At 37.7% G+C, this 25,949-nt stretch overlaps 1 protein-coding gene across 1 annotated transcript in view; it reads right to left on the minus strand.

Moving 5' to 3' along the window:
* Positions 1–25,949, minus strand: part of LOC133081926 (putative MAGE domain-containing protein MAGEA13P) — a 56,233-nt gene continuing 30,284 nt past the window's right edge. The window contains exons 3-4 of the mRNA XM_061178234.1: positions 496–565; positions 1–324 (exon numbers count right to left, since the gene is read on the minus strand). Coding sequence (XP_061034217.1) covers positions 1–324; positions 496–565 — 394 coding nt within the window. The remainder of the gene's footprint in view (positions 325–495; positions 566–25,949) is intronic.

The raw sequence follows: 25,949 nt of genomic DNA on the forward strand, positions 1-25,949 counted from the left end.
TCATGGCTGCGGAGGCTGCACCTGGCTGCCGGCGTGGATCCCGGGCTCCAGTGGAAGGGGAGGGAAGGGAGCGGGAGGGATTCCGGCAGCTGGTTCTGCAAATGCCAATCCGGTGGGTGCGGTGAAAACCTCAGTGGCCAATCGGCAGGGGTTCCACGGCTGCTGTGCTGGCCATTGGTTTCTACAGTGGCGAAGGCTGCGGGGGTCTTCTGCAGAACGGTCGGCTGGGGTCTGTGGTGAGGTCCTCAGTGATGGAGGCTGAGTGGGTCTGCAACGTCCACAAGGGCTGTCGAGGTGCGTAGCAGCACAGGCTGCCGGGGTCGTCTGCAGAGCAGGGCATTGGGAACCACCCTCCCGCTGCCTAGCTGATACTGGTTACCCCCGCCCTTCTTCCTTGTTCCTAAATGTCTCAGCTTTGCTGGTCTCTGGGTGAGGGGACACTGAAGTGAGTCCTTTGACCAGTGCCATGAAAGGCTGGGGAAGTGGGTCACTCACCCGCTGTCCTTTTCCCAGCAGGGGAACTGTTGAGCCTGGGGGTTCATTCTTGGTGCTGGGCACTGCTGACCTGGGAAATAGGAAGATGCAGGCAAAATGAAGCTGTTCTTACCCTTATTGTGCAGTTCTTCTCAGGGTTTTTTGTTCCACTTTGTTGCTGAAGCTCCTTAAATTCACTCCTGATCTCTCCCACGTGTATTTTCTTTCACGGGATAGCTGTCTAATGTTGATCTTTGTGGGTGGATGGAGGCTGGGGTCTCTTACTCCACCATCTTGGTGACATCACTCCCTGGTTCCTAGAGATCTTGATCACCTTTCTTCTCTAGACAGTATCATACTGGACCATTACATTGATGACATTATGCCAGTTGGAACTTGTGGGCAAGAAATCGCAACTACACTAGACTTACTGTTAAGATAGTTGCATGTCAGAGAGTGGAGGATAAATCTGACTGAAATTCAGGGGCCTTCTACTTCAGTGAAATTTCTAGGGAGCCAGTGGTGTGGACCATGTGAGAAATCCCTTCTAAGGTGAAAGATAAGTTGTTGCATCTGGCCCCTCATGCAACCAAAGAGGAGGCACAATGCCTAGGGAGCCTCCTTGGGCTTGGAGGCAACATCTTCCTCTCGTGGGTGTGCCATTCCAGCCTATTACAGTAGGACCAGAAGAGCTGCTCATTTTGAGTAGGGCCCAGAGCAAGAGAAGGTTCTGCACCAGGTCCGGGCTGCTCTGCCACTTGGGCCACATGATCCAGAAGATGCAATGGCCCTTGAAGTATCAGTGCAGAGAGGGATGTTGTTTGGAGGCTTTGACAGGCCCCTAAAGGTCAATCACAGTGCAGGCCTTTAGAATCTTAGAACAAGGCCCTAGCATCATCCACAGGTAACTCCTTTTGAGAAACAGCTCTTGGTTTGCTACTGGGCCTAAGTAGAGACTGAATTCTTGACGATGGGACACCAATTTACCAGGCAGCCTGAGCTGCACATAACTGTATGCTCTTGGACCCACCAAGCTATAAATCTGGGCGGACACAGCAGTACTCCATTATCAAATGGAAGTGGAATTTATGTGATTGTGTCTGAGCAGGTCACGAAGGTACAAGTCAGTTACATAAAGAGAAGTGAACCAAAAGCCCATGGTCCCTACTCTGAGTATAACGCCTTCTCTCTCCCAGCCTGTGCCTGTGACCTCATCAAAGAAAACTAAACAAAATCAGTGATACCAGGTCAACAATTGGTATCACTACCTCAAAGCTTCTGCTCTGAGCCACCAATAGGGTAAGGTTATGTAGGGCAAGACCCTCCCCAATTTTTCCACAACTAAGTCTTGTTCTCCAAGACTTGGTCTATTCCTTTGATTTAGAAGAACACCTAGATGTTGCCTTACATCAGTATGGAATCGCAAAGATACCCATATCCAGAGGTGAGAAGAAACCCAGTTGTTGCATCTCCTAACAGCTCCTTGGTCTGCCTTTTTATTCAGTCACATATAATGTCAGCCATAACTATAAGTTACAGAATATTGGTGTCAGTTCTGAAAGGGACTCCTACAACTTACTTCCTGGAAATATCACTTTCTGTCAAAATAGGTTACTTCTCTGGGTTCCTTCCATGTATTCCATGGCTCTCTAATAGGACCTTCTGGTGTGGAATACCTACTCGGTTTTCATTGTTGATGAATGTTGTTTTTCCCATTTGTATATTTATGTAGTTGATCAGTGATCATTTTAGGCATAGGGAGCTGTGTAATTATGCTCATGCTTATACTGCTATCTTAACTCAGAAATAATGTTGCCCTTAGTTATTTGAATCAGCATGCCATTTAGCTTCTCTGTGTGTGTGCTTTGGTGTGTACCTTCTAATCCGTAGGATTAGATGAATGTTTTTTCCATGCTCCATGACAGTGTTCGGTCTATGTCCAACTATATAAGTACTAGTAGAGTGGACAAGAACTTATCCGTTAGTCTCCAGATGAAAATCAATGAGGGAGCCCACTAGCAAATACTCACTAACGCTTTTCTTCCTATTTGAAAATTGCAGTATCTCCAGGGCAAAAATGTATCTCGTTTTTGTTTTTGAATGTTGAATGGTACTATTTGTCCTTAATGTAAGGAAGATTGATGATCTAATAATGTGGATAATTTTTACATATATAAATTTTCTCTTGTTCCATTTTCCTTTGTTTTTTAAAAGTGTATTTGTCCCAGTTTAAAATTAAGCACATATTTTAAATGTTAGAAAAATAGAGAGTAAAAATAAACAAATCCATAGCCCCACCACCCAAAGACAACCCAATTGATTTGATATGTACATTTTTCTTCATGTTGAAATATATTTGTGATCAACCTTCCATAAAATTTGGTGTCTTGCCTCCATTTTCAGGTACTTTAATTATTCAATCAAACTTCTTGCCAATTTTGGAATATAATTTTGAAGGGATAACTATACATGTGCACTTTGCCTTAAACTTTAAAAAAATATTGAAAATAATTTTTCCTAATTTTGATCTTTATAGTTTGAGCAGTAGAAACCATGGAAATTCCCCTCCAGGCAGGGAGAATGATTATGCCATGTGTGAGTGTTTACTTGGATTCTCCAGCCCTAGTTCTGAACTATTTTCAGACCTAGAAGTCCTTAGCCCAAGAGTGCTTGTCAATTCTTCTACGAGAGGGAATATTTAGGTCTTTTCCCTTAGTTCCTACACAGGGGATCAATAAACACATAAAGAAGTTGATGCCTTTGGCGAAGACCATTTGCTACTATCTCAGGAAGCTGCTAAATATGCTTATGGTCAACGCTAGTAATGTTTCAATTGAATTTTCTCAAAGATTATGATTTAATGAAAACAGTTTTATCTCAACCAGTCTAATAAATCTGGTCACTGACACAAATAATTAGGAATTATTAATTATTCCTTAAATTGGTCCAAAGTTACTTCTTTGACTTTAGAGCTTCTTAGAGGAGAACCGATTGATTCTCATCTCATTTCCTCAGTGAGCTATGGACAAAACACTGAGTGACATGCTTTGAGGTAAGGGAATTTCTAACTCATGCTTTATATGACAAAGGAGAAAATTAAATGTCTTTTCAGAGCCTAGTTAAACAGGTCTGGAAATAAAACATCTAGAGGCAAAGCAATGCATGTATATAAGACAACTATCAAATTTTCAATAGATTTAGTGGCTCTTGTTTACTACATTAATATCACAGCTCTACCTAGTGGTCAAAAGGAAAACTTCTAGTTTCTGTATAAATCAATTATAATAAGCAACTAACAACAACAAAAAAAGAATTCAGTTTTAAATGTATGAATATTAATGAGAATGCTGCATTTCAATTATGGAGTTTATTTTCTTTGCATATAATGCAATGATACAGTTTATGAAATTTCCTTTCCTGGGTTTGAATTTATCATTACAGGTGTAATAACAAAGTACAAGAGTAATTGCATTATAATGATACATTCATTTTCCATTTCGTGGATACACAAAAATACAGATTCATTTTGAGATAACCAACTTTATTTTGCAAGAAAAGCTACATCATGAGTTTTTAAAAACTATTTGGTATTTGACAGTACAAATGTTAACATTGTCTAATGGGTTTTTTTAATGTATGTAGGTGTAATATATAAGAAAATTATAACATAAAGGGGCAATAGCAAAGGTAGCTACATGGTGGCAAAGATTCTACATTCCACATGAAATGATAAAATGTTGATTCTAAGTAAAAAGTTAATTATTTGAAAAGTTAATTATGTGTATGGTAATCCTGAGTCTGTCTATTAAAAATATATATATACACACAGAGATATAGCCAAAAACAATAGATCATTTAAAATGGAATATTAAAATATGTTCAAATAACCCAAAAGAAGGCATGAAATGGTATGGATATGAAGAACGAAGAGAACGATCTGACTAACTGATTTTTCACCAGAGTGCCAAGTCCATTTGATGGGGGAAAAAGCAATCTTTTCAATAAATGGTGTTGCAACAACTGGATTTCCACATGCAAAAGAATGAAGTTAAACAACTATCTCATACCATATACCAAAATTAACTCAAAATGGATCAAAATATAAATATGAATGCTAAAGCCATGAAACTCTTAGAAGAAAACATAAGGGTAACATCCATGAGTTTGGATTTGGCAATAGATTCTTAGATACAATACAAAGAGCATGAGCAACAAAAGAAAAAATAAACTTGCCTTCATCAACATCAAAAAATGCTTTACATTCAAGGACACTATCAAGAAAGTGGAAAGACAATCTAAAGAATGGGAGAAAATATTTGCAAATCATATATCTAATAAAAGTTTAATATCCAGATTATATAAAGAACTAAAACTCAACAACAAAAAAAAACCACAATTTAAAAAAACAGGCAAAGAACTTGAAATAGGTATTTCTACAAAGAAGATATGCACATGGAAAACAAGCACATGAAAAGATGCTCAAAATCTTTAGTAATTATGGAAGTGCAAATCAAAATCATAGTACATACCACTTCATACTTATTAGGATGACTATAACAAAAAAATTGAAAATAATAAGTGTTAGCAAGAATGTGGAGAAATTGGAACCCTTGTACATTGCTGGAGGGAGTGTAAAATGATGCAGACACTGCAGAAACAGTTTGACAGTTCCTCAAAAACTTAACATAGATTCCTGTATCACCCAGCAATTTCACACCTACATATATACCGAAAATAAATGAAAACAGAGACTCGAAGAGATACTTGTATGCCAATGCTCATTGCAGCATTTTTCACAAGACCTAAAAGGTAAAAACAAGGCAAATATCCATCAACAGAAGAATGGATAAACAAAATGTGGTATAAACAAACAAGGGAATATCACTCAGGCATAAAAAGGAATGAAGTTCTGATACATGCTACCACATGGTCGAACCTTGAAAACTTTATACTAGGTGAAATAAGCCAGTCAAAAAAGGACAAATGTTATACGATTCCACTTACATGAAATATGTAAAATAGGCAAATTCATGGAGACAGAAAGTAGATTAGATGTTATCAGGGGATGGAAGGAGGAAGGAGTGGCAGTTATTCCTTAATGGTTATTACAGAGTTTATCATTTTTGTTGATAAAAATGTCTTAGAAACAAATAGGACAGCTGTACAACAGTGTAAATGTAGCAAATGCTGCTGAATTGTACATTTAAAATAGTTAAAATCCCAAATTTATGCTATATATATTTTACCACAATAAAAAAAGCAAACTGGAAGCAAATAATATAGTGGTAGAACTAAATTCAAATATATCATTAATGACATGAAATGTAAATTATGTAACTATACCAATGAAAAGACAGGGATTATCAGAACGAATTTAAAAATGACCCAGCTATATGCTGTCTACAAGGAGACCACTTCAAATATAATAACATAGGTAGATTAAAAGGTATACTAATCAAAAGAAAGTTAGAGTGCCTATATTAATTTCAGACAGTAGCCTTCAGAGCAAAGAAAATTGCTAGGAGTATAGAGGGTTGCTACAAAATAATAAAAGTTTCAATCAACAAAGAAAATGATCCTAAATGTATATGCAAATTATGAAAGTGATGGAAATTTATGAAATAAAATCTGAAAGAGGTAAATTAGACGAATCCACAGTTATAGTTGGAGACTCCAACACTCCTCCCTCAGTAACTGATGTAAATAGTAGAGAAAAAACCTAGAAATATATAGGAGAACTAAAAAATACTAGCAACTGACTGGATCTGATTAGGTCTAATGTTTATAGAACATTCCACCCAACAACAGCAGAATATACCTTCTTTTCAAGTTCACATTTGGCATTTGCCAAGATAGACCATACTCTGTTCTATCTTAAACCTAACAAAAAGATAATGGGAAAATCTCCAAACACATGGAAATTTTAAAAATAAATGTATCAAAGAGGAAGTTTTGAGTAAAATCAGAAAATATTATGCATTGAATGACAATAAAATACAACACACCAAGTTTGTGGATTGCAGGTAAAACAGTGCTTTATTTTATTTAGCATTTAGTTTATATAATTAAATGCTAATATTTGCAAAGTAGAAAGGTTCCAAACATTACTTTAAGATTCTCCCCGGCATGGTATCTGACCCCCTCCATGACTTGACTGCAAACATCTGAGCCAATCTCCATGGAGCGTCCTCCAAACACTGATAGTCACACCTCACTGCTCCTCCCACACAACACTGTGTTACCTTTACGCCTGCTTGTGCTGTGCCCTCAGCCTGAAATACACTCTACTCTCTTATCTTATAAAACCTTTGTTTTTTATCAGCTCAGTATCACTTCCTTTCTGCAGCCTGCCTTCCTTCCTCCCTGGTCAGAACCAGTTCTTCATTCCTATGCATGACTGTAACATCCTCTTACCTCTGTTTAGAGTGTTTTTATCTTGACTTGACTTGTTATTGACTGTTAACATCTATTTCTCATTCCATTGTTTGAAAGCTTCTTGAAGGCAGATAGGTAGACACTAAATAAATGTTTATTTAAATCAGTTTTTAAAAGAGACAAACATAACTGTAGTGGAAAATGAGTCAAGCATGAGGTCAAAGTTGGGAAATATGGAGAGTTTGCAGTGGAGAATTTCACTCCACGCAGGAAACAATGACCCAAATTGTACAACAATATTGTTAGACGTCAATAATTTGACAAATGCCTTTCTCAGCCTCATCTGCCTGGTGAGAATCCATCCATTCTTCTCCTCTCCATTGAAGCAGCACCTCCTCTGGTGATAGCCTAGGTCAGAAGTAGCTGTGCCTCTCTTACCTTCACAAAACATTTTGTACAAAATTCCATTTGAGAAAACAGTCACACTGTGTTATAATGGCTTCTTTGCCTGTCTGTCTCTCCACTGAACTATGAGCTTTATTTTTTCAAATAAGATCTCCTATGCACAGAATTAGGTTAAGCAGTATCCTTGGTTCATCACTGAACTCTGCATGGTCTCTCCATTCCATTTTTTTTTTATTATTATTAAGTAAAATCCTGGGTGGCTGGTACTGTGCTAATTGCTAAGAATCCAAAGAAAATAGAATACATTTCCTGTTCTCAAAGAACTTAAAGCTAACGTCTTTTCTTTGTATCTCCACCACTTAGCTTAGTGCTTGGCACACGGTGAGTGCCTTCTCTGATGAATGTTTCCTTTGCCTGATTCTTGAATGTTGGAGAGCCCCAGAATTTAGGTTTTTGGATGCTTATCATCTCCATCAACACACTTTTGAAAGCCTCAACTAGTCCCAAAGCCTTAAGTACCATCCTAAATACAAGTTATCAGTCTCAATTCATACATTGAACTTCAGACTAATACATCCAACTTCCTGCATGAAATCTCTATCAGGATATCTCATAAGTATCTCACAATTAATATGTCCAAAACAGATTTCTTGATCCACTTCCCAGTCTGCCTGTTGCCACACCTGCTTCTCCTTCAGGGTTCTTTTTTTCTGTAGATATACCCAGTTTCTTAAGCTAAATTCTCCACACTCATCCTTGATTTCTCTCTTTTTCTAACATCCCCAGAGTTAACCCATCATAAATACTGTTGATTTTACCTGATTATATATTTATTTGTTTGTTCATTGTCTGTGTTCCCCACTAGGAATAAGCTCGATGAGGTAGAAATAGTGTTCACTTTTTACATTCCACTATCCCTGGCACTTAGCATATGACAAAGTGCTCAATAAACATTTGTTGAATCAAATTCAAACAAATATTTGTGAAAGAAAGAAAAATGAATGCATGGTACCTCAAACCTGCCCTCTAGATAAATAAATTTAGAGAACATTAGTCACTACGCTTTCATTCAGAGTGAGCCAACAAAGTTGTTTTCTGCTAATATTTTAAGATCCAGCAACCAAACAAGCAATACTTCTATAATACTAAGAAAACAAGAAGAAAGCTGATTTGAAATTCTTCCATCTTATAAAGGAGTAAACTATGTCAGAAGTATTCTGCCCAAAAGAATGGAAGAAGTCATAAATGGATAAAACTTTTCTGATCAAATATTCTGTTCAAATATTGGCTTCTGCTACAAAATAAAATACTATCTATCCCCCCCCCAAAAAAAGAAACTAGGAAAAGAAGAGCAAGATAAATCCAAAACAATACAAGGAAGGAAATAATAAAGATAAGAACAAATCCATTAAATCTGTAGCAAAAAATAGAGAAAACAATGAAGCCCAAAGCTTTCTCTTGTAAAATATCAAAGAGATCAATAAACATCTAGCAAGACCTAAAAATTTTAAAATGGGAGAAGACACAGATAATATCAGGAATAAAAGAAAGGGTAACATCATGGATCTCACATAAAATAAAATGATAATAAGGCAATATTATTAACAGCTCCACACTTATAAATTTGACACAGATGAAATGGACCAATGCCTTAAAAAATCACAAACTACTAGAACCATTCTATTATGAGAGAAATAATCTTAATAGTCATCAGTAAACCATAAATTGAATTGAACTCTCTCAAGCTAATAAAGAACATCTACAAAAACCTACTGCTAGCATTATATATATGTGCATTCTTTCCCCCTTAATAACAGGAACAAGGCAATGGTGTCCACAATCAACATTCCAATTCTTCCCAGTTCTTCCCAGTGTAATACGCAAGAAGAGAAATAAAATGGACATACATTTATTGGGAAGAAATAAAACTGTCTCTATTTGTAAATGGCATGAATTCTACATAGAAAATCTCAAGGAATCTACAAAAAACAAAAACCCTAGAACTAAAAAGTGTGTTTAGTAGTATCATAAGATACAAAGGCAACACACAAAAAATCAAAAGTATTCCTATATTCCAGCAAGGATTAATTGAAAATCAGAAAAATACCATTTATAAATCCAAGAGAACATACATAGGATCTATATGCTGAAAATTACAAAACACTGAAGAAAGAAATTAAAGATAACAAATAAATGGAGAGACATACCATGCTCACGGACTAGAATACTCAACATAAGAGACATCTGTTCTCCAGGTTTAACATAATTATACTACAGGTTTAACATCAGTCTACAGGTTTAACATAATTACACTAAAAATTTCATCAAGGTTTTTTGTAGATATTGCCAAGCTGATCCTAAAATTTATGTGGAAAGGCAAAGGGACTACAGTAGCTAAGACTTTTTTAAATGAAGAATAAATTTGGAGAAATCATACTATACAATGTTGTCTTAATATAAAGCTGCAATATTCAAGTTAGTGTGATTGTGGTGAAGGTATAAAAACATGGACCAATGAAACAGCATGGTGTCACAAGATAGACTCATAGATATATGACCAGTTGTGTGTGAGCAAATTCAAAGGCAATTCATTGGAGAAATGACAGTCTTTTAAACATGGCTTTGGAACATTTGGAGTCCATATGCAGAAATAAGAACTTTGATTCATATCTCATATGTACAAATATGAACTCAAAATTGATCATAAATCTCAATGTAAAATGAAAACCATAAACCTTTTACAAGCAGACATAGAAGAAAAATTTAACATGGACTTCAACAAAACTAAAAATTTTATTTTGCATCAGACACACTGAAAGAATAAAAAGGCAAGCTAGAGAAAAAAAATTGCAAATCATGCATGTGTCTGACAATTTTTTTTCCTTTGGGTATTTATCCTGATTATTGTTCTCTGAGTTTCTTGGGTCTGTGGTTTGCTGTCTTATCATTAATTTTAAAAAATTCTCAGCCAGTCTTCTGCCTCTTTTGTCTCTCCCTCTCTCTCTCTGCGTGTGTGTGCATGTGTGTGTGTGTGTCTGTCTTTCTCTTTCATTTCATTCTAGAATCCCAATAATGCCTATGTTACACTGTTAGATATGTCCCATAGCTCTTGGATGTTTTTGTCAGTCCCAACGTCTGTGTTGTGTCATATCTGAGTTTGGCTCTGATGATTGTTTTGTCTCCTAGGAGGTTTTTTTCCTCTTATCTTTTCTTATGCCTTAGAAATCGGTTTTTGAAAGCTGGAAATGATGTGTGACAGTAGAGACTAAGATAAATAGTTTTTATGTTTGGAAATAGGCATTGTTTTCCTTTTTAAGGGTGATTTGAGTTAATCTAATTAGGAATTGGGCTGGGCTTGTGGTTTGTTGATATTGTCACCATCACTGCACTACAGGCTTCAATTTCCTCAAGAAATACCTTGTGTTTAGGGTAGGGGCTGGTTTGCCAAGAGATCTTTGTTTTAATGTCTGCTTGGCATCAGAGAACTTTCCTTTCTCTCAGTTCCCCAGCAGAATGCCACTGTTACTTCTAACTGATGCCTGTTAGCCTGGTGGTGGGGCAGGTGAGGGACCATTCTTTATTTAATGTGCAGATTAAGGCTCAGTTTTAGGCCAGTTTAGGTCCCTGGGTCTCTGGGGTGTGACTTTCAGGCTGTCACAGGTGCCCTTCCTCCAGCGGATTTTGGTCCAGCAATTATGCCCGTCCCTCCCCTATGATGAGTGTTTTCTTGTTTGTTCCCTTCCCCAAACTGCATTAGGTTTTTGTTTTTTTTAAATTTTTATTGGAGTATAGTTGATTTACAATGTCGTATTAGTTTCAGATGTACAGCAAAGTGAATCAGTTATACATATAGAAAACAGTATGGAGGTTCATTAAAAAACTAAAAATAGAGCTACCATGTGATCCAGCAATCCCACTCCTAGGCATATATCCGTAGAAAACCATAATTCTAAAAGATACATGCATTAGGTTTTGACAGTGCCCCAGGCCAGCAGATTTTGTTCTTCCACAAACAGATTGGGGCTTTTGTTATGTAGAATGAGGGAAGAGGCCTGGAGGGTTCTGGGTCCCTCCTGCAGCAGCTACTCTTTTCTCCTAGGCTCCCTCCACAAAGGAAGCTCTTTCTGGACTCTCCTCAGCCTTCCTTATGAGCACCCATTAAGATCCAGAGACAATAACGCTTCAGGAGTATGACCAGCCCCCAGGAGCTTCACATGTTCTTGCCTGCCTGAATCTACCTGTCTGTCAACTATTACAGCTGAATTTCTCTTACCGGTGTTCAGTAGCTTCTGTCCCACGTAAGCCAGCATTCATACTCAATCTTTCTGCATGTGGCTCTCTCCAGATTGTGGCTTATTTGGGTTTCCTGCAACCTCACCTGTATTAGACAGTCAAAAAAGTTGAAAAGTCACAAATTAGCGATTTGTCTATTTTTCTTTCTTGTAAGGATGGGAGCTGTGTGCTTTCCAGATGTGTCTATCCAAGCAGAAACTGGAACTTCTGTAAAGATTTCTAAATACTGCTTCAGTTTCTTTAATAGCTGTAGGCCTGTTAAGGTATTTTATTTCTCTCTGAGTCAATGTGGTTAGCTATATTTCTTCTATTTTTTGGAAGAGTTTGAGAAAAATTGGTGGTAATTCTTTAAATGTTTCGTAGAATTCATCGGTGAGGCCATTTGGTCCTGAGTTCTTCTTTACTGGGAGGTTTTTTCATTCCTGATCCAATATCCTTACTCATTATTGGTCTGCAGATGCCTCTTTCTGGTTTGAAAAGGTCACGTGGGTCAGAGTCAATGAATGGACTACCGACTGGTTTAAAAGTTGAGAGTCATAAGTAAAATTCTAAGCCCAGATTCCCTTTGGTCCCAAACTCTAATACTATCCTCACTTCCATACAACTTGAAGCCACTGATTTTACTATTATTGACTTAAATTCTCTACTTTCTTCGGTATACCCTTTCTCCCTAACTCCCACTACCTATTTGCCTTTACACTGTAAAATCAGTGGTTTCCAGAAAGGTCTGGGTCTGACCTCCCTCTCCGGCCCACAGAGGAGAAAGGCCATCTTGGACTCCTGTGCCCAAGCAGAGGTCTAAGCTCCCGCTGATGTCCTGCCACTGCCACCATCACCACCCATCCAGCATGGGCAGCAGCGACTACTTGTTCCTGGCTGCCTGGTCTTGTGTGTCCTGGATCCTGCTCAGGCACTTCTTCCAAACAGGGAGAAAGATTAGCAGTCCTGCCCCCTGCACCTGCCCTCTCCCTCCACCCACCCCAACCTCAGAGCCCCCGGTTGCTCCTCACTTCAGTATACTTCCCCCTTTAGGTTTTCACAAGACTTTGTTCTGGATACAGTGATTTTATACTGTCAGGCATGAAATGGAGAATGTATTTGACAAAGAGATTTAGTGGATTCCTTGAAGGTGAGAGAGTCCTTAATAGCAAGGCTTGACTTAGAAGTTGGTAGTAATTATGTCAGTTCACCATCATTTTTTGCATCTACATCATCATGGTATATTGGACTTGAGATCAAACTACCTTCTTTCATTTAAGAAATTAAAACTTCATCCAGCTCTTTACTTAAAGTATTATTAAAAGAATGGTTCTAGAAGTAACTGTAATTAAGTTTTAATAGTGTTTGGTTTGTACAGTTGGTAAATCCTGTCCAATGGGTAATGCCGTGTTACAGGAGATGCTTCAGTATGAAACAGTAGATTGTATCAGTGAGGGTCCAATCCAGAGACAGAAACCGTAACAGTAATTTGAACAGTGAAAAGGCAATATTAAAATTACTAGCTAGCCTCTAAATAGGAAGAGCACATGTAGGGGGCAGCTACCACCTCTAGAGCTTGGGAGAATACCAAAGGAAGGAACAGACTTGGAAGAGCCTCCTACCCCAAGGCTGAAATTTAAACATCATTGGAGAGTGTGTGGCTGCAGCCTACTGGATGGTGGAGGAGTTTGCTTTGGTGTCACAGACTAGAACTTGTTCACAAGAAGCCGTTGGATGGGGTTCCAGTGAAGTTCTCAGGGGTGCCATGGGCTGGTGCCGGCATGCAGGATGCCACGTGCTGGGATACTAGCAGGCTGAAGCTGGTCCACAAGAATCTTCCCACTGAGGTGCCAATAAAAACCTTGAGGGTGAGTAACGTTGGGTCTGGAACATGCTGCTGGCAACCGCAACCATAGATCACCAGTTGATTCTAAAAGGATATAACTCAGGGACAAGCAGATGGAAGACATGCGTAGGGCCAGGTATGAGAGAAAGGGCATGGAACTCCCATGCCTTCTCCAGCTGCACCACCCTCCCAGCACCTCCACGTGTTAACCAACAGCTCCACCAGCTGTATTTCAATGTTATTTTTACTTACTGCTTATTAGCATTGCAGTGGGGTGGGTGAAGGAAGTAAACTCTGAAGTCTGATTCAACCTTAGTTTTAGGCATTGTATAAGTCAGTTGCGTGTGTGTGATCTTCACGAGTCTTTCTGCCCGTCCACCGGACATAATGCTGGTTCTAATAGCCGTTCATGTCTTTCTCCTAGGAATAGTGTTTTTCTCCCTTCCCTCCAGCTGCACTACAGTATTACATTATTCTTAGTGATGATAATGCTTTCCCAAATTGAACCATTTCCACATTTTCACTTTTTCCCCCTATTTTGTAATTCTAATATAAGGTGGAAAACTAAGCATGGTGATAGTTATGCAGTATGCTCGGAGAGGTAGTTGATGTGGATAAAAGAGCCTGAAATTTGGAGTCAGGCAGACCTGCCTTCAAAGCTTTGGGAACCTTGCCAAGTAGCAAAGATTCTAGCTTCTGTGTCACTAACATAGCTAGCTAATCTCTCCCCTTTGTGTTCTTAGTGTTAAGGGCAGCAGAGAGCTAGACCCATGGATTGTAAATTGGCAGAATTTATGTTATCTCAATAATTTGGTTTCCCGTGACTAAAAGGTGTTAAATTCAATTACACCAGTATATACATTTAATATGGGGGCCGTAATACATTACCACAAACTTAGTGGCTTAAAACAATAAACATTTATTATCCTATAGTTCTGGATGTCAGAAGTCCAAAATGTGTCTTACTGGGCTAAAATAAAGGTGCCAGCAAGATGTGTTCTTCTGGAGACTCTAGGAGGAAATCTGTTTCCTTGCTTTTTTTCCAGGTTCTAGAGGCTGCCTACAATCCCTGGTTCATGGCCCCTCCTCCAACATCAAAGAGCAGTGTGGCATCTTTAAACCTCTCTCTCTCTGACTGACTCTCCTGCTTCTACTTATAATGACCTTGTGATTACAACAGACCCAGATAATACAGGATAATCTTCTCATCTCAAAATCCTTAACTTAATCAAATCTACAAAATCTCTTTTGCTATGTAAATTAACATATTCAAAGGTTTGGGGGATTAAAACGTAGCCATCATTGGGGGACATTATTGTGTCTATCACAGTATTTATAAAATTGGGGGGAGGTGCTGTAAATATGCCCTAGGCTATGAAACAACGGTATTTCCATTATGCAATCATTCTAAAATCTAGCTTTGCTTCACAGACAAAAGGAAAGATGCCTCCTCCAAGCCAAATATAGGATCCTGAATTTATCCCAGATTTCCAGGTGTAGAACCGAGGAAAATGCATTTCCAAGAAACCTCCTTCTCACATCTCCTCTCTAAAATGAATTTCTAACAGCAAATCTGTAAGTCAGCATTTGAGGTTTTTTTAAACCCTCTTTCAGTTTTAATGACTTACCATGTCACAACATTGATGCCTCAAAACTGTTTGTGAAGTAATTTTCCCGCATTGACATGCTACAGAGAAAAAAGCTTGTGGTCAAAAATTTCTGAAGCTTTTCATGTTTGATTCTGCTCTTAGAGATTAATGATGGATATTAATATACAAAGGCTCTGAAGATCCTGCAGTACAGAAACCTGATTAACTTCATGTAACCCAGTTCCTTCAAAATTTGTCTACAAAATACTTTTCTATTCTTAACACTTATCAATATCCCACAGAATACACCTTGATAAATGTTTCCCTAGGATCCAGTGAAAGAGAGATCAAAATTCTTGGTTCAAAGGAGGAAGAGAATAAAGTATGGTTATTCTTTGGCAAATGGGATGTGGACATTTCTGAGAAAGCTAGTAGTATCAAGTTATATCTGTCTATGCTCTATCTAAAATATACCGTGTAAGTAAAACGTTCAACTCAGAACTTGCAGGTAAAAATTGTCTGTTGCTAATCTTTTGCCTCATTTATTTCCACTCTCAGCTTCTTAACTTGTTTAATATTAATTTGAGTCATGTCAAGCAAGCAACAGGCTGCTTTTCTCAGGGTAAGAGACAGTATGTATCTTTCCAGGTGGTTTTTAGAGAAAACAGATTGCTTCAGTCTGAAAACATGTATTGGCACTGGACACATACTTATGTTGTTTTATGTTTGTCTCCGGAAGATTTTTGATAAAAATTGGAATTGAGATGAGCTGAATATTGAGGCTTTCCAGAATGTAGACCAAAGAAACGTGTTCTTAAAATACAAACTAATGAATATTGACTAGTAAAATATTGGGACTAAATGGAAAGTGGTATTCTGAATTAGACCAATATCAGGGTATAAAATATTTCCAGTAGGTGTAATTCCTACTGAACTATGAGAATAAAGGCAATCAATGTGCAGTGGATAAAAGTTACAAATACTGGAGCTACCCTGTCTGGGTTAAAATACCCCAGTTCTTTTATTGCTAGTTGTATGGCCTTAGGTAAGTGACAGTCTTTCTTTGTTTTAGTTTGTTCATATGTAAAATGGGGTAACAATAGTATCCACTTCATAGGATTTTTTTGAAGATTCAATTAGTTAATATACACACAACAGTTAGAGCCGGTCCTGGTTTATATTATACCCTAAGCTCTGCTATTATGACTATTACTACATTGAAAAGCATACACCAAATAACAGTGTATCCCCATGAAGTTATGTAAAAATTTTATCCTGGTCTTTGTCTCAGAGAATTATAAATTCCAAATAAGTAAAGCTCAATCTGATGGGGTTTTGTTAAAACTGGTTATTAACTACATCTCAAAAAGTCAGTAGCATTTTCTTCCTTCGATCAACGCATTTAATAATTTATGAAGTCTAATTTTCAAAATTGTATTTTTTCAAAATCTTTTAAAATGGATAAAATATGTAAATAAGAACATCTTGCAGTTTTCATATAGAAATGTTTACAGAAAGGAAAGTCAACATCCTGAGTATCTTAATTTGTACCAGCTATATCACCACTGCTTTTATGCTTGCTTCCAGACATCCTGGGCTTGAAATAAAGATACTGTACTACTGTACTCTATACAGTACTTACAGTAAAATACACAAAAGCACAACCAGTTGTAGAGGATGCACACACGTGACAATGTATGCTAGACACGTGAACTGACTTACATGATTGGACATGAGAACACACGTTTGCATCTTTGGAAGTTCGTAACTTGAAGGTTCGTATGTAGGGGACTTACTGTAATCATTATTGTAAGGAGTTCTTTAATGCCTATCTCATCCTCTATTGGATGCCCAACAAGAGCAGGAATTGTGTCTGTTTTGTGTGACTTTTCTTCCTGTTTTTTCATGTAGGATCCCCTCGCATGGGTCGATTTCATGCCTGTTTCCCTTTGTCTTTAACTAATCACTCTTGACACTACTTTCTGGGTTTCCTTCACTTCTGTTCAATCTAATGCATCCTTTATCAATTTCATTTGATTCAAAAAAAAAGAATAGAGCAGAAAGGCATCCTGTTTGGAAAGAGGAGAGTCAATTATCAAATAGGAGAAGACATTATTTATTGTCAAATTTAATTAACCCACGAAACTAATACTGAAGGGGCAAGTCTGGGAAAAATTTGAATTGAGTTTTAAAAGAGTATTTTAAAAGAAAATAGACGGCTATTTTTTAGCAGACTTCTATTTAAGTCTGCTATTCTATTTAAGACATTTAAGTTATCTGTAGTTTAACAATGTTTCTATTTTCATGTTTATTCATATGTCTTTACCTATATGTACAAGCATGTCTCTAGAATGAATTACAGGTAACAGATTCACTGGGTCAAAAAGGAGATACATTATACGTTTTGAAACATATTGCCAAATTACATTTGATGAATGTACATCAATTTATACTCACATAATCAGGGTATAAACATGTCTGTTTATTATGAATTTTCTACAATATCCTCTTTATTATTATAATAAAATAAATACATATACAGATAAGAAAATTTCATTTGATTCATCAAGTACTTAGTCTATATAAGGCTTGCCCTCAAGAAACTTTAAGTCTAAAGGAAAAGACAAGTACAAAAATCCCAAGAGTAAGAGGTATCCTGTGGTAAATGCTGAGATGTATTTTCATCTGAGTTTGGAGAGTTTAGAAAATGGACTAACACATTGGACCTCCACAGTTACACTGCAATGTGTGTAGTTAATCCTCCAAATGCCCTCAATAGTTTTCTGTAAAAACATCAAGAGGAAGAAAGTAAAAGTACACCTTGGAGCCTATTTTAACCTATGATAGCTCTCTCTAAAATAGTTTCTAACTAGACTACTCCTCCCCCCGCTCAGGAAATGGGCACAAAGCATCTATTTCCTTTTTAGTTTTTCTTCCATTACTTAAGCACAGGTTTCAACCTTGGCAGGATGGAGCAGGTTGTTTGTGAAAACAAAAGAAGAATCAGTGTTTTCTCAAATATAACTTCAGTCTAAAAATAGATAGTAGCTATTTTATCTGAAGTTTGAAACTACCAGCCTTTCTTCTTGTTTGTCAAGCTCCATTCTGCCTTTGTGATACAGGAGAGAAAAGTGCTGGGTGAGTGAATGGCAAGACCTCCACGCTGTCAACGCAGCCGCTAGTGCAGAGTAGTACAGCCTCTACCCCATCTTTAGCGGGATCAGTTAGGCCCACAAGGGACAGACAGTGTCTCAGCAGTTTCTGACAAACCCCTCCTTGGCTTCCTGTCCTCCCACAGAAGTCCTAGATACGGGATGATAAAGATGATGAAGGTGCGGGGTCAGGCCCTAGATTCTCTTTTCAACACTCCTAAGCGACCCAGGGATACTGGGACCTGCCTGCCTCTGAATTAGGACTCTACCATTGGTGAATCATGAATTATCCTTTGGGGAAATTCTGTATTTCCTTTGCTGCTTCTAAAGAATAGACTGTTCCTTGTCCTCATGTGAAATACAAATTAACCTGTTAGAGAACATGTCTTCAGGGAGTGTGCTCTTTGAGCCTCATAAAAATGCTGAGTGAGGCCTGGCAAGGTTCTCAATTGCATAGTACACGGGAGGAAACAGAGGCACCGGGAATCATCACACCCTCCCTGCTCTTACCCTTTCAGCCAGTGAAATTCTCAGCCACTTTCAAAGGTGATTGAGTGCTACTGACTTGGACTGTCAACTTCCTTCTTTCCCACCTCAAAATGTCCCCAATCTTTCTTTTCTACCTCAGAAAAATGAATGCATTTTCTGTTCCAAGAATGACCCCTACACTTGTGATTAATTTTTCTTTTTCTTTTCTTTCTTTTTTTTTTTTTTTTGGTTCTCTCACCAAGGAGGTAGAGAGAAGACCTCTGACCAAGTCTAAATCTTCTGTTTTGTAGACTGTAAAAGTCTATTATTTTATTTTGCTCTTTTGATTTATTCCTGAAAAAAAATGTTACTTCTGGTAAATTTCCTGGCAAAGGCTCTTTCATGGGCTGTTATCAATGTCAAGTTTGGTTCAGTTCATCACACTACTAGATCCAAGTGCAGGACATCCCTTTAGTGTGCTTTCCACAAAGCCTTGCCCAGGGGATGGGGCTGGGGGCAGTGCGTCAAGAAAGGCACACTGTCTTTGCTGGGCTCTTGATTCCAGTTGCTGGATCTCATTCCTTTTATAAGTGCTTAGGGGATAGAATAAGGAAAATAATCCCTTCTGTGTATATGCTAAGGTTCAGAGTAATAACTACCACTTCCCCGCCTCTTTAAAATCCAGTCAAATAAGGAGATCGTAGTTAAATATACACACTAACTTCTACTACTGCTGCTCGAGTCCCTCCTGGTTCCTGGATCCCCGTCCACATCTTCAAGGAATACTTATCTCGACTCCTCTATGTGTCAGGCACTGCCCCATAGATTAATCTTGTAGAGAAGGGAGACAGACAATGAATGGAATAAATGAGTGAATTATAGTCATTTAGATGCTAAGTTCTATGGATAAAAATAAATAAGGGGAAAGGAAAGGGTGTGCTGTGGGGTGTGGTAGCGAAGGCCTCACCAAGGTGTTATTTGATTACAATCATGAAAAAGGTGAGGAAACTGTGTCACCTCTTGTTTATCTGTGTACTCTTGAGCAGTACACAGATTATTAACTTCTGTGTATTAACAGGTTGTTAACTTCTCTGTGCCTCAGTTTCCTCATTTGTGATTGGAGGATAAGAGCTACCTGGCAGAGTTATTTTAGGATTAAATGAGAGGGTGTTAGTAAAGTACCTGCCACACAGTAGATGATTTATAGATGGTAGCTTTATTAATAATGAATCCCTTTCAGTAAGTCTTCTGGGGTTCAGTGTTTCCTAAAATGAATTAAGGTCAGTTATTGTTTTCTTTATATTCCTTTTGATATTAGTTAACTTTTCAGTTAACTTTCTCTCTTGGCTTCTGAATTTGAAAGTTGCCAAGTTGTTAAGAAGCATTCAAAATGTGATCTCCAATAATCAGTTACATTGTCTGCTGAGGTAATGGGACTTAATGAGTGGATTAGAATTGTCAGCCAGCTCCCTCGAGTTCATTACTTCCTATGGAACAATGGTGAAAGAAGCAGCCAATAGAAACCTTACAAAAAGTTTCTATGAGATAGAAAGAGCCTCTAACACGAACATGGCTTCAAGGAGATGAAACATGACCCAGGTATAAATATATGTTTACAAATTCAATCTAGGGTAATAAAATGAACACACAGCTTTTTGTTCTAAATGCCAGAGTTACTTTGCACAGTGCCAACAGGAAAAGAAAATTGAAATGCTCCAAAAAAAAAATAGTCAAACATAATTATGAGTAGGAAATGAATCAAATAGAAATATTTCCCAGTCTGAAAATTGATATGTTAAACAGTAATAATGCATTCATGTCCAAGGGGGCGAATCATCAAGTTAAAGCACCAGATTTTCCTGGGAGAATTTTCAGAGTGATTTAGATGTGCGGTTTTTCTCTGAAGTCTTTCAAAATTTTAACTGTTACTAAATACCTGGCATTTGTCTTAGTAACTTGACCTGAAAATGTGACATTTACTGTTATTCAGGAAAATCAACGGTAGGAATAAAAGTATGTAATGAAAGTGGAGGGGAAAAAAGAAAAAAGAAAGTGGAGGGGGAATGGTCACAGGACAGTGAAACATCAGGGCTCCAATCACATTGATCCCATTTTTCATTCACTCCCTTTTTGGTCAGAATCATGACTGTAGACTTAATGTACCATGGAAATTATTTCCCACAGGATAGCTTTGGAGCCATCAATGAAAGAATGCAGTTTTCCAGCAGGGCAAACTTGTGTATACTGGAAGAATTAACCTCTAGATCTGGTTGACTACTTTTATGCAATTTGCGTATTCCCACTTTCCTGAAACAGTTTTAGCTTCCCAGGACATCAGTCTCCCTTATATTTCCTCCTACCACAATGAGCATTGTTTCCTAGCCTCATCTGTTACCTCTGTGTCCTCATCCAAACCTCTTAATGCTGAGGACATCAAGGCAGTCCTTGGACTTACGCTGTCCTCCATCTACACTTAATCCTAGGTGACTCATTCAGCCCCATGACTGAAATTACATCTATAAACTTAGGTCTCCGAAATGTATGTATCTCTCACCCAAGTTCTCTCCTGAGTCCAGACATTCACATACAACTGTCTACATCTCCACGTAGATGTCTAATTGGCGTCTCAAACTTAGTATATCTAAACTAAGCTCCCAGTCCCTTCTCTAAACCTTCTCCATCTCAATAAATGCCAACTCCATGTTTCCAGGTGCATAGGCAAAAGAATAGTGTTATTTTTGCCTTCTCTCATTCTCTCACACCTCATAATAAATCCAACAAATTTTACAACTTATACTTTCAAAATATATCCAGATTATGACCACTTCTCACCACTACACCACTGACACCCTTGTCTAAATCACTACCTATGAAAGTGTGTGGTAGCCACCTAATTGCTTTTTCTCCATCTATTCTCATCCCACAAAGTAGAGAAAGTGATCCTTTGAAAATATAAAACAGCTCATGTCACATCTTTACTTTCAACCCTCCAATGGCTTCCCATCTCATTCAGAGCAAAATCCCATGGCCTTACTCTATTCTCATGGTACCTGGCTTCTTACATCTCTGACCTTATCTCCTCCCACTGCCCGCCTTGTTCATTTCACTTACAGCCATAATAGTTTCCTTCCTGCAACTCAAACATGCCTAACAATTTCCTTTCTCAAAGATTTTGTATTATTTTCATCTGGAATGCTTTCCCTCCATATATTTGCAAAGATTAAACTACCAGTGTATTCATCAGGTCTCTTGTCAGATTTTGTCTTACCAGAGAGACTTTATCCACCTCATGAAAAACAGTAACCCCTGTAGACACTCCCTATCCTGTTATCCTGCTTTATTTTTCTTCCGAGCACTTACACTCTCTGACGTATTATAGAACGCATTCAGTTATTTTTAATCACTTACACATCATTTAGTTATATGTATTAATGCATGTGTACATGCACACGCGCTCGCACACACACACCATTAGAAGCTATGGGAGAGGCATGAAACAGATTCTTCCTCACGGCACTCAGAACGAACCAACTCTGCTGACGCCTTGATCTTGGACTTCTGGCCTCCAGAACTATGAGACAGTACTTTGCTAAGGCAGCCTTAGTGAACTAATACAATGCCTTTTGTCATGATGAGAAAGTTCCTGTCTATTCTTGTTTCCCAGTCTTTTTTTTTATCATGAAAGAGTGATAAACTTTGTCAAATGCCTTTTCTACATCATATGAGATAATCATGTGCTTTTATCCCTCTTTGGTGTATTACATTGGTTGATTTTTCTTATGTTGACCCATCCTTGCATCCCTGGGATCAATTGCACTTGATCATGGTATATAATCCTTTTAATTTGCTGTTGGATTTGGTTTGCTAATATTTTGTTGAGGATTTTTGCATCTTTATTCATAAGGGATATTTGGTCTGTGATTTTCTTTTCTTGTGATATCTTTATCTGCCTTTAGTATCAGAGTAATATTGGCCTTGTAGAATGAGTTAGGAAGTATTCTCTCCTCTTCTATTTCTTGGAAGAGTTTGAGAAAGATTGTTGATAATTCTGCTTTGTTTGGTAGAATTCAACAGTGAAGCCATCTGGTCCTATACTTTTCTTTGTTGGGAGGTTTTTGATTACTGATTTAATCTCTTTACTTGTTGCAGGTCTGTTGAGATTTTCTATTACCTTCTTGAATCAATTTAGATAATTCGTATATTTTAGGAATTTGTCTGTTTCAGCCAGGTTATCTAATTTTTTGATGTACAATTATTCATAGTCTTCTCTTATAATCCTTTTTATATCTGTAAGGTTGGTAGCTATGTCCCTACAAAATTTCTGACTTTAGTTATTTTCACCTTCTTTCTCTTATTTTTTTCTTTGTCAGCCTGACTAAAGGTTTGTCAATTTTGTTGATCTTTTCAAAGAATCAACTTTTGGTTTTGTTGATTCTCTTTATTGTTTTACTCTTCTCTATTTTATTTATCTCTACCCTAATGTTTATTATTTTCTTCCTTCTGCTAGCTTTGGGTTTAGTTTGCTCTTCTTTTTAGTTTTCTTCTTCTTTTTCTAGTTCCTCAAGATGTAAAATTAGTTTATAGATTTGCATTTACAGCTGTAAAATTTCCTTTGATCACTGCCCTTGCTGCATTCCATAAATTTTGGCATGTTGTGTTGTCATTTTCATTCATCTCTAAGTACTTTCTAATTTCCCTCGTGATTTCTACTTTGACCCATTGATTATTTAAGAGCATATTGTTCTTATTACACTAACTAGACTGTAACTCTTTGTGTCTTATACTTCTCGGCAGCCAGTACAGTTCTCAATGCAACAATAAATACCCAATATTCATTAAAAAAAATGTATTGTTCAAATTCCACACACTGTGGATTTTCAAAGTTTTTTGTTTTCTTTGCAGTGGACTCTAATTTCATTCCATTGGGGTCAGAGAAGATACTTTGTATGATTTCAGTCTTTTTAAATGTACTGAGATTTGTTTTGTGGACTAATATATAGTTGATTCTAGAGAATATTCCATGTGCACATCCAAGGAATGTGTATTCTGCTGTTAAGTAATTTTGCTTCATTTTCTAAAGTTCTCTTACAGGTCTTCAAATGGTTTATTCATAAAAAGTAACAAGTTCAAAATTTTTGAGTCCTTATAAGTGAATTTTGCATTCATTCGCCTTTTCCAATGAAGAACCATATACAGGATCTAGAATGTATTTGTCTTTAGAGTTCTTCGAGTGTTGCTCCATTGTCATTTAGTTTGGGGATTTGTAGAGAATTTTGATTTAATTCATTCACCACATTTATTTTAACCCCACTTCATTGCAATAACACAGCCCCCTCAGGGACAGTAACAGTTACTTTGGTGCTCATTTCACAGTTATGTTACAGATGGTCAGGATGCATACCGTTTGCCATAGCTATGTTCTCCCCTATTTTTAAAGTAGACTATTTTTTAGAATAGTTTTAGTTTTAGTTTCACAGCAAGATTGAGCAGAAAGTACAGAGATTTCCTATATGCCCCCTGCCCCCACACAAGCATAGCCTCTCCCACTATCAACACCCCCACCAGAGTGGTACCTTTGTTACAATTGATGACCCTACTTTGACACATCATTATCAACTAGAGCACATAGTTTACATTTGGGCTCACTCGTGGTATTGTGTGTTCTGTAGGTTTGGACAGATTTATAATGACACGACTGATAAGACATCCACCATTAGAATTATCATACAGAGTAGTTTGACTGCCCTAAAGATCCTCTGTTCTCCACCTATATATCCCTTCCTCCCCCCAACCCCTGGCAACCACTGATATTTTCACTGTATGTATCAGTTTTACTTTTTCCAGAATGCCATATAGTTGGAATCTTAGAGTATGTAGCCTTTTCATAAGGACTTCTTTCACATAGTAATATATATTTAAGATTCCTCCTTGTCTTTTCATGGCTTGATAGCTTATTTCTTTTTAGCGCCGAATAATATTCCATTGTCTGGATGGACCACAGTTTGTTTATCCATTTACCTACTGAGGGACATCTTAGTTGCTTCCAAGTTTTGGCAGTTATGAATAAAACTGCTATAAATATCTGAGTGCAGGGTTTTGGGTGGACATAAGTTATCAACTCCTTTGGCTAAATACCAAGGCACATGTTTGTTGGATCATGTGTTTAGTATGTTTAATTTCCTAAAAAATGGACAAACTGTCTTCCAAAGTGGCTGTATCACTTTGCATTCCCACTAGCCATGAAAGAGATTTCTTGTTGTTCCACATCCTCACTAGTATTGGCTGTTGTCAATGTTCCAGATTTTAGCCATTTTAATAGGTATGTAGTCGTATCTCATTGTTTTAATTTGCAATGATGATGATATATGATGTGAAGCAGCTTTTCATGTGCTTATTTGACATCTCTATATCTTCTTCAGTGAAGTGCCTGTTAAGGTCTTTGGCTCCCTTTTAAACTGGATTGTCTGTTTTCCTATTATTGAGTTTTAAGGGTTTCATGTGTTTTGGATAACAATCTTTATCAGATATGTCTTTCAAAATATTTTCTCCCAGTCTGTGGCTTATCTTTTTATTCTGTTGACAGTGTCTTTCACAGAGCAGAACTTTAAAATTTTAATGATGTCTAGCTTATCGAATCTTTCTTTCATGGACTGTACCTTTGATGTTGTATCTAAAAATCATTGCCATATCCAAGGTCATGTAGGCTTTCTCCTATGTTATCTTCTAGAAGTTTTATAGTTTTGTGTTTTACATTTAGGTCTGTGATCCATTTTGAGCTAAGTTTTGTGTAAGGTGTAAGGTCTGTGTCTAGATTTATTTTTTTGCATATGGATGTCTAGTTGTTCCAGCATCATTTGTTGAAAAGACAGTCTTTGCTCCATTGTACTGCCTTTGCTCCTTCATCAAGGATCAGTTGACTATATTCATGTGGGTCTATTTCTGGGCTCTCTGTTTTGTTCCATTGATCTAGTTGTCTGTTCCTTTACTGGTACTACACTGTCTTGATTACTGTAGCAAGTATATATACCTTCTTCTGTTGCCTCTCCAAGCTGATGGGATTACCTCTGGAATTGCAATTTTGCTGGGTTTGAGGCAGGTTATGAGGCTGTTGCTGGGTCCACAGGGGAGTCTGCGGTTGGCAGGCCTATTACCAGGGGCTTAGGCATGGATCTTATCAGGTCTTTGGGTGGATGGGACTGCCTCCAGGACCTTATTCAGTAGGGTGGCACTGGGACAAGGGTCAATTCCCATGTTCACAGTTAGGTCCTCAGACAGTGAGCCTGTAACAAATTGTTAAGTTGGGGGTGGTCCTGCTGAGTCCCTAGGTGGGTTCCTAGGCAGGCAGGATTTCTTGCTGACTATGGCTAG

Source organism: Eubalaena glacialis, chromosome X (genome assembly GCF_028564815.1).
Source record: "Eubalaena glacialis isolate mEubGla1 chromosome X, mEubGla1.1.hap2.+ XY, whole genome shotgun sequence".
Classification (NCBI taxonomy): Eukaryota; Metazoa; Chordata; class Mammalia; order Artiodactyla; family Balaenidae; genus Eubalaena; species Eubalaena glacialis.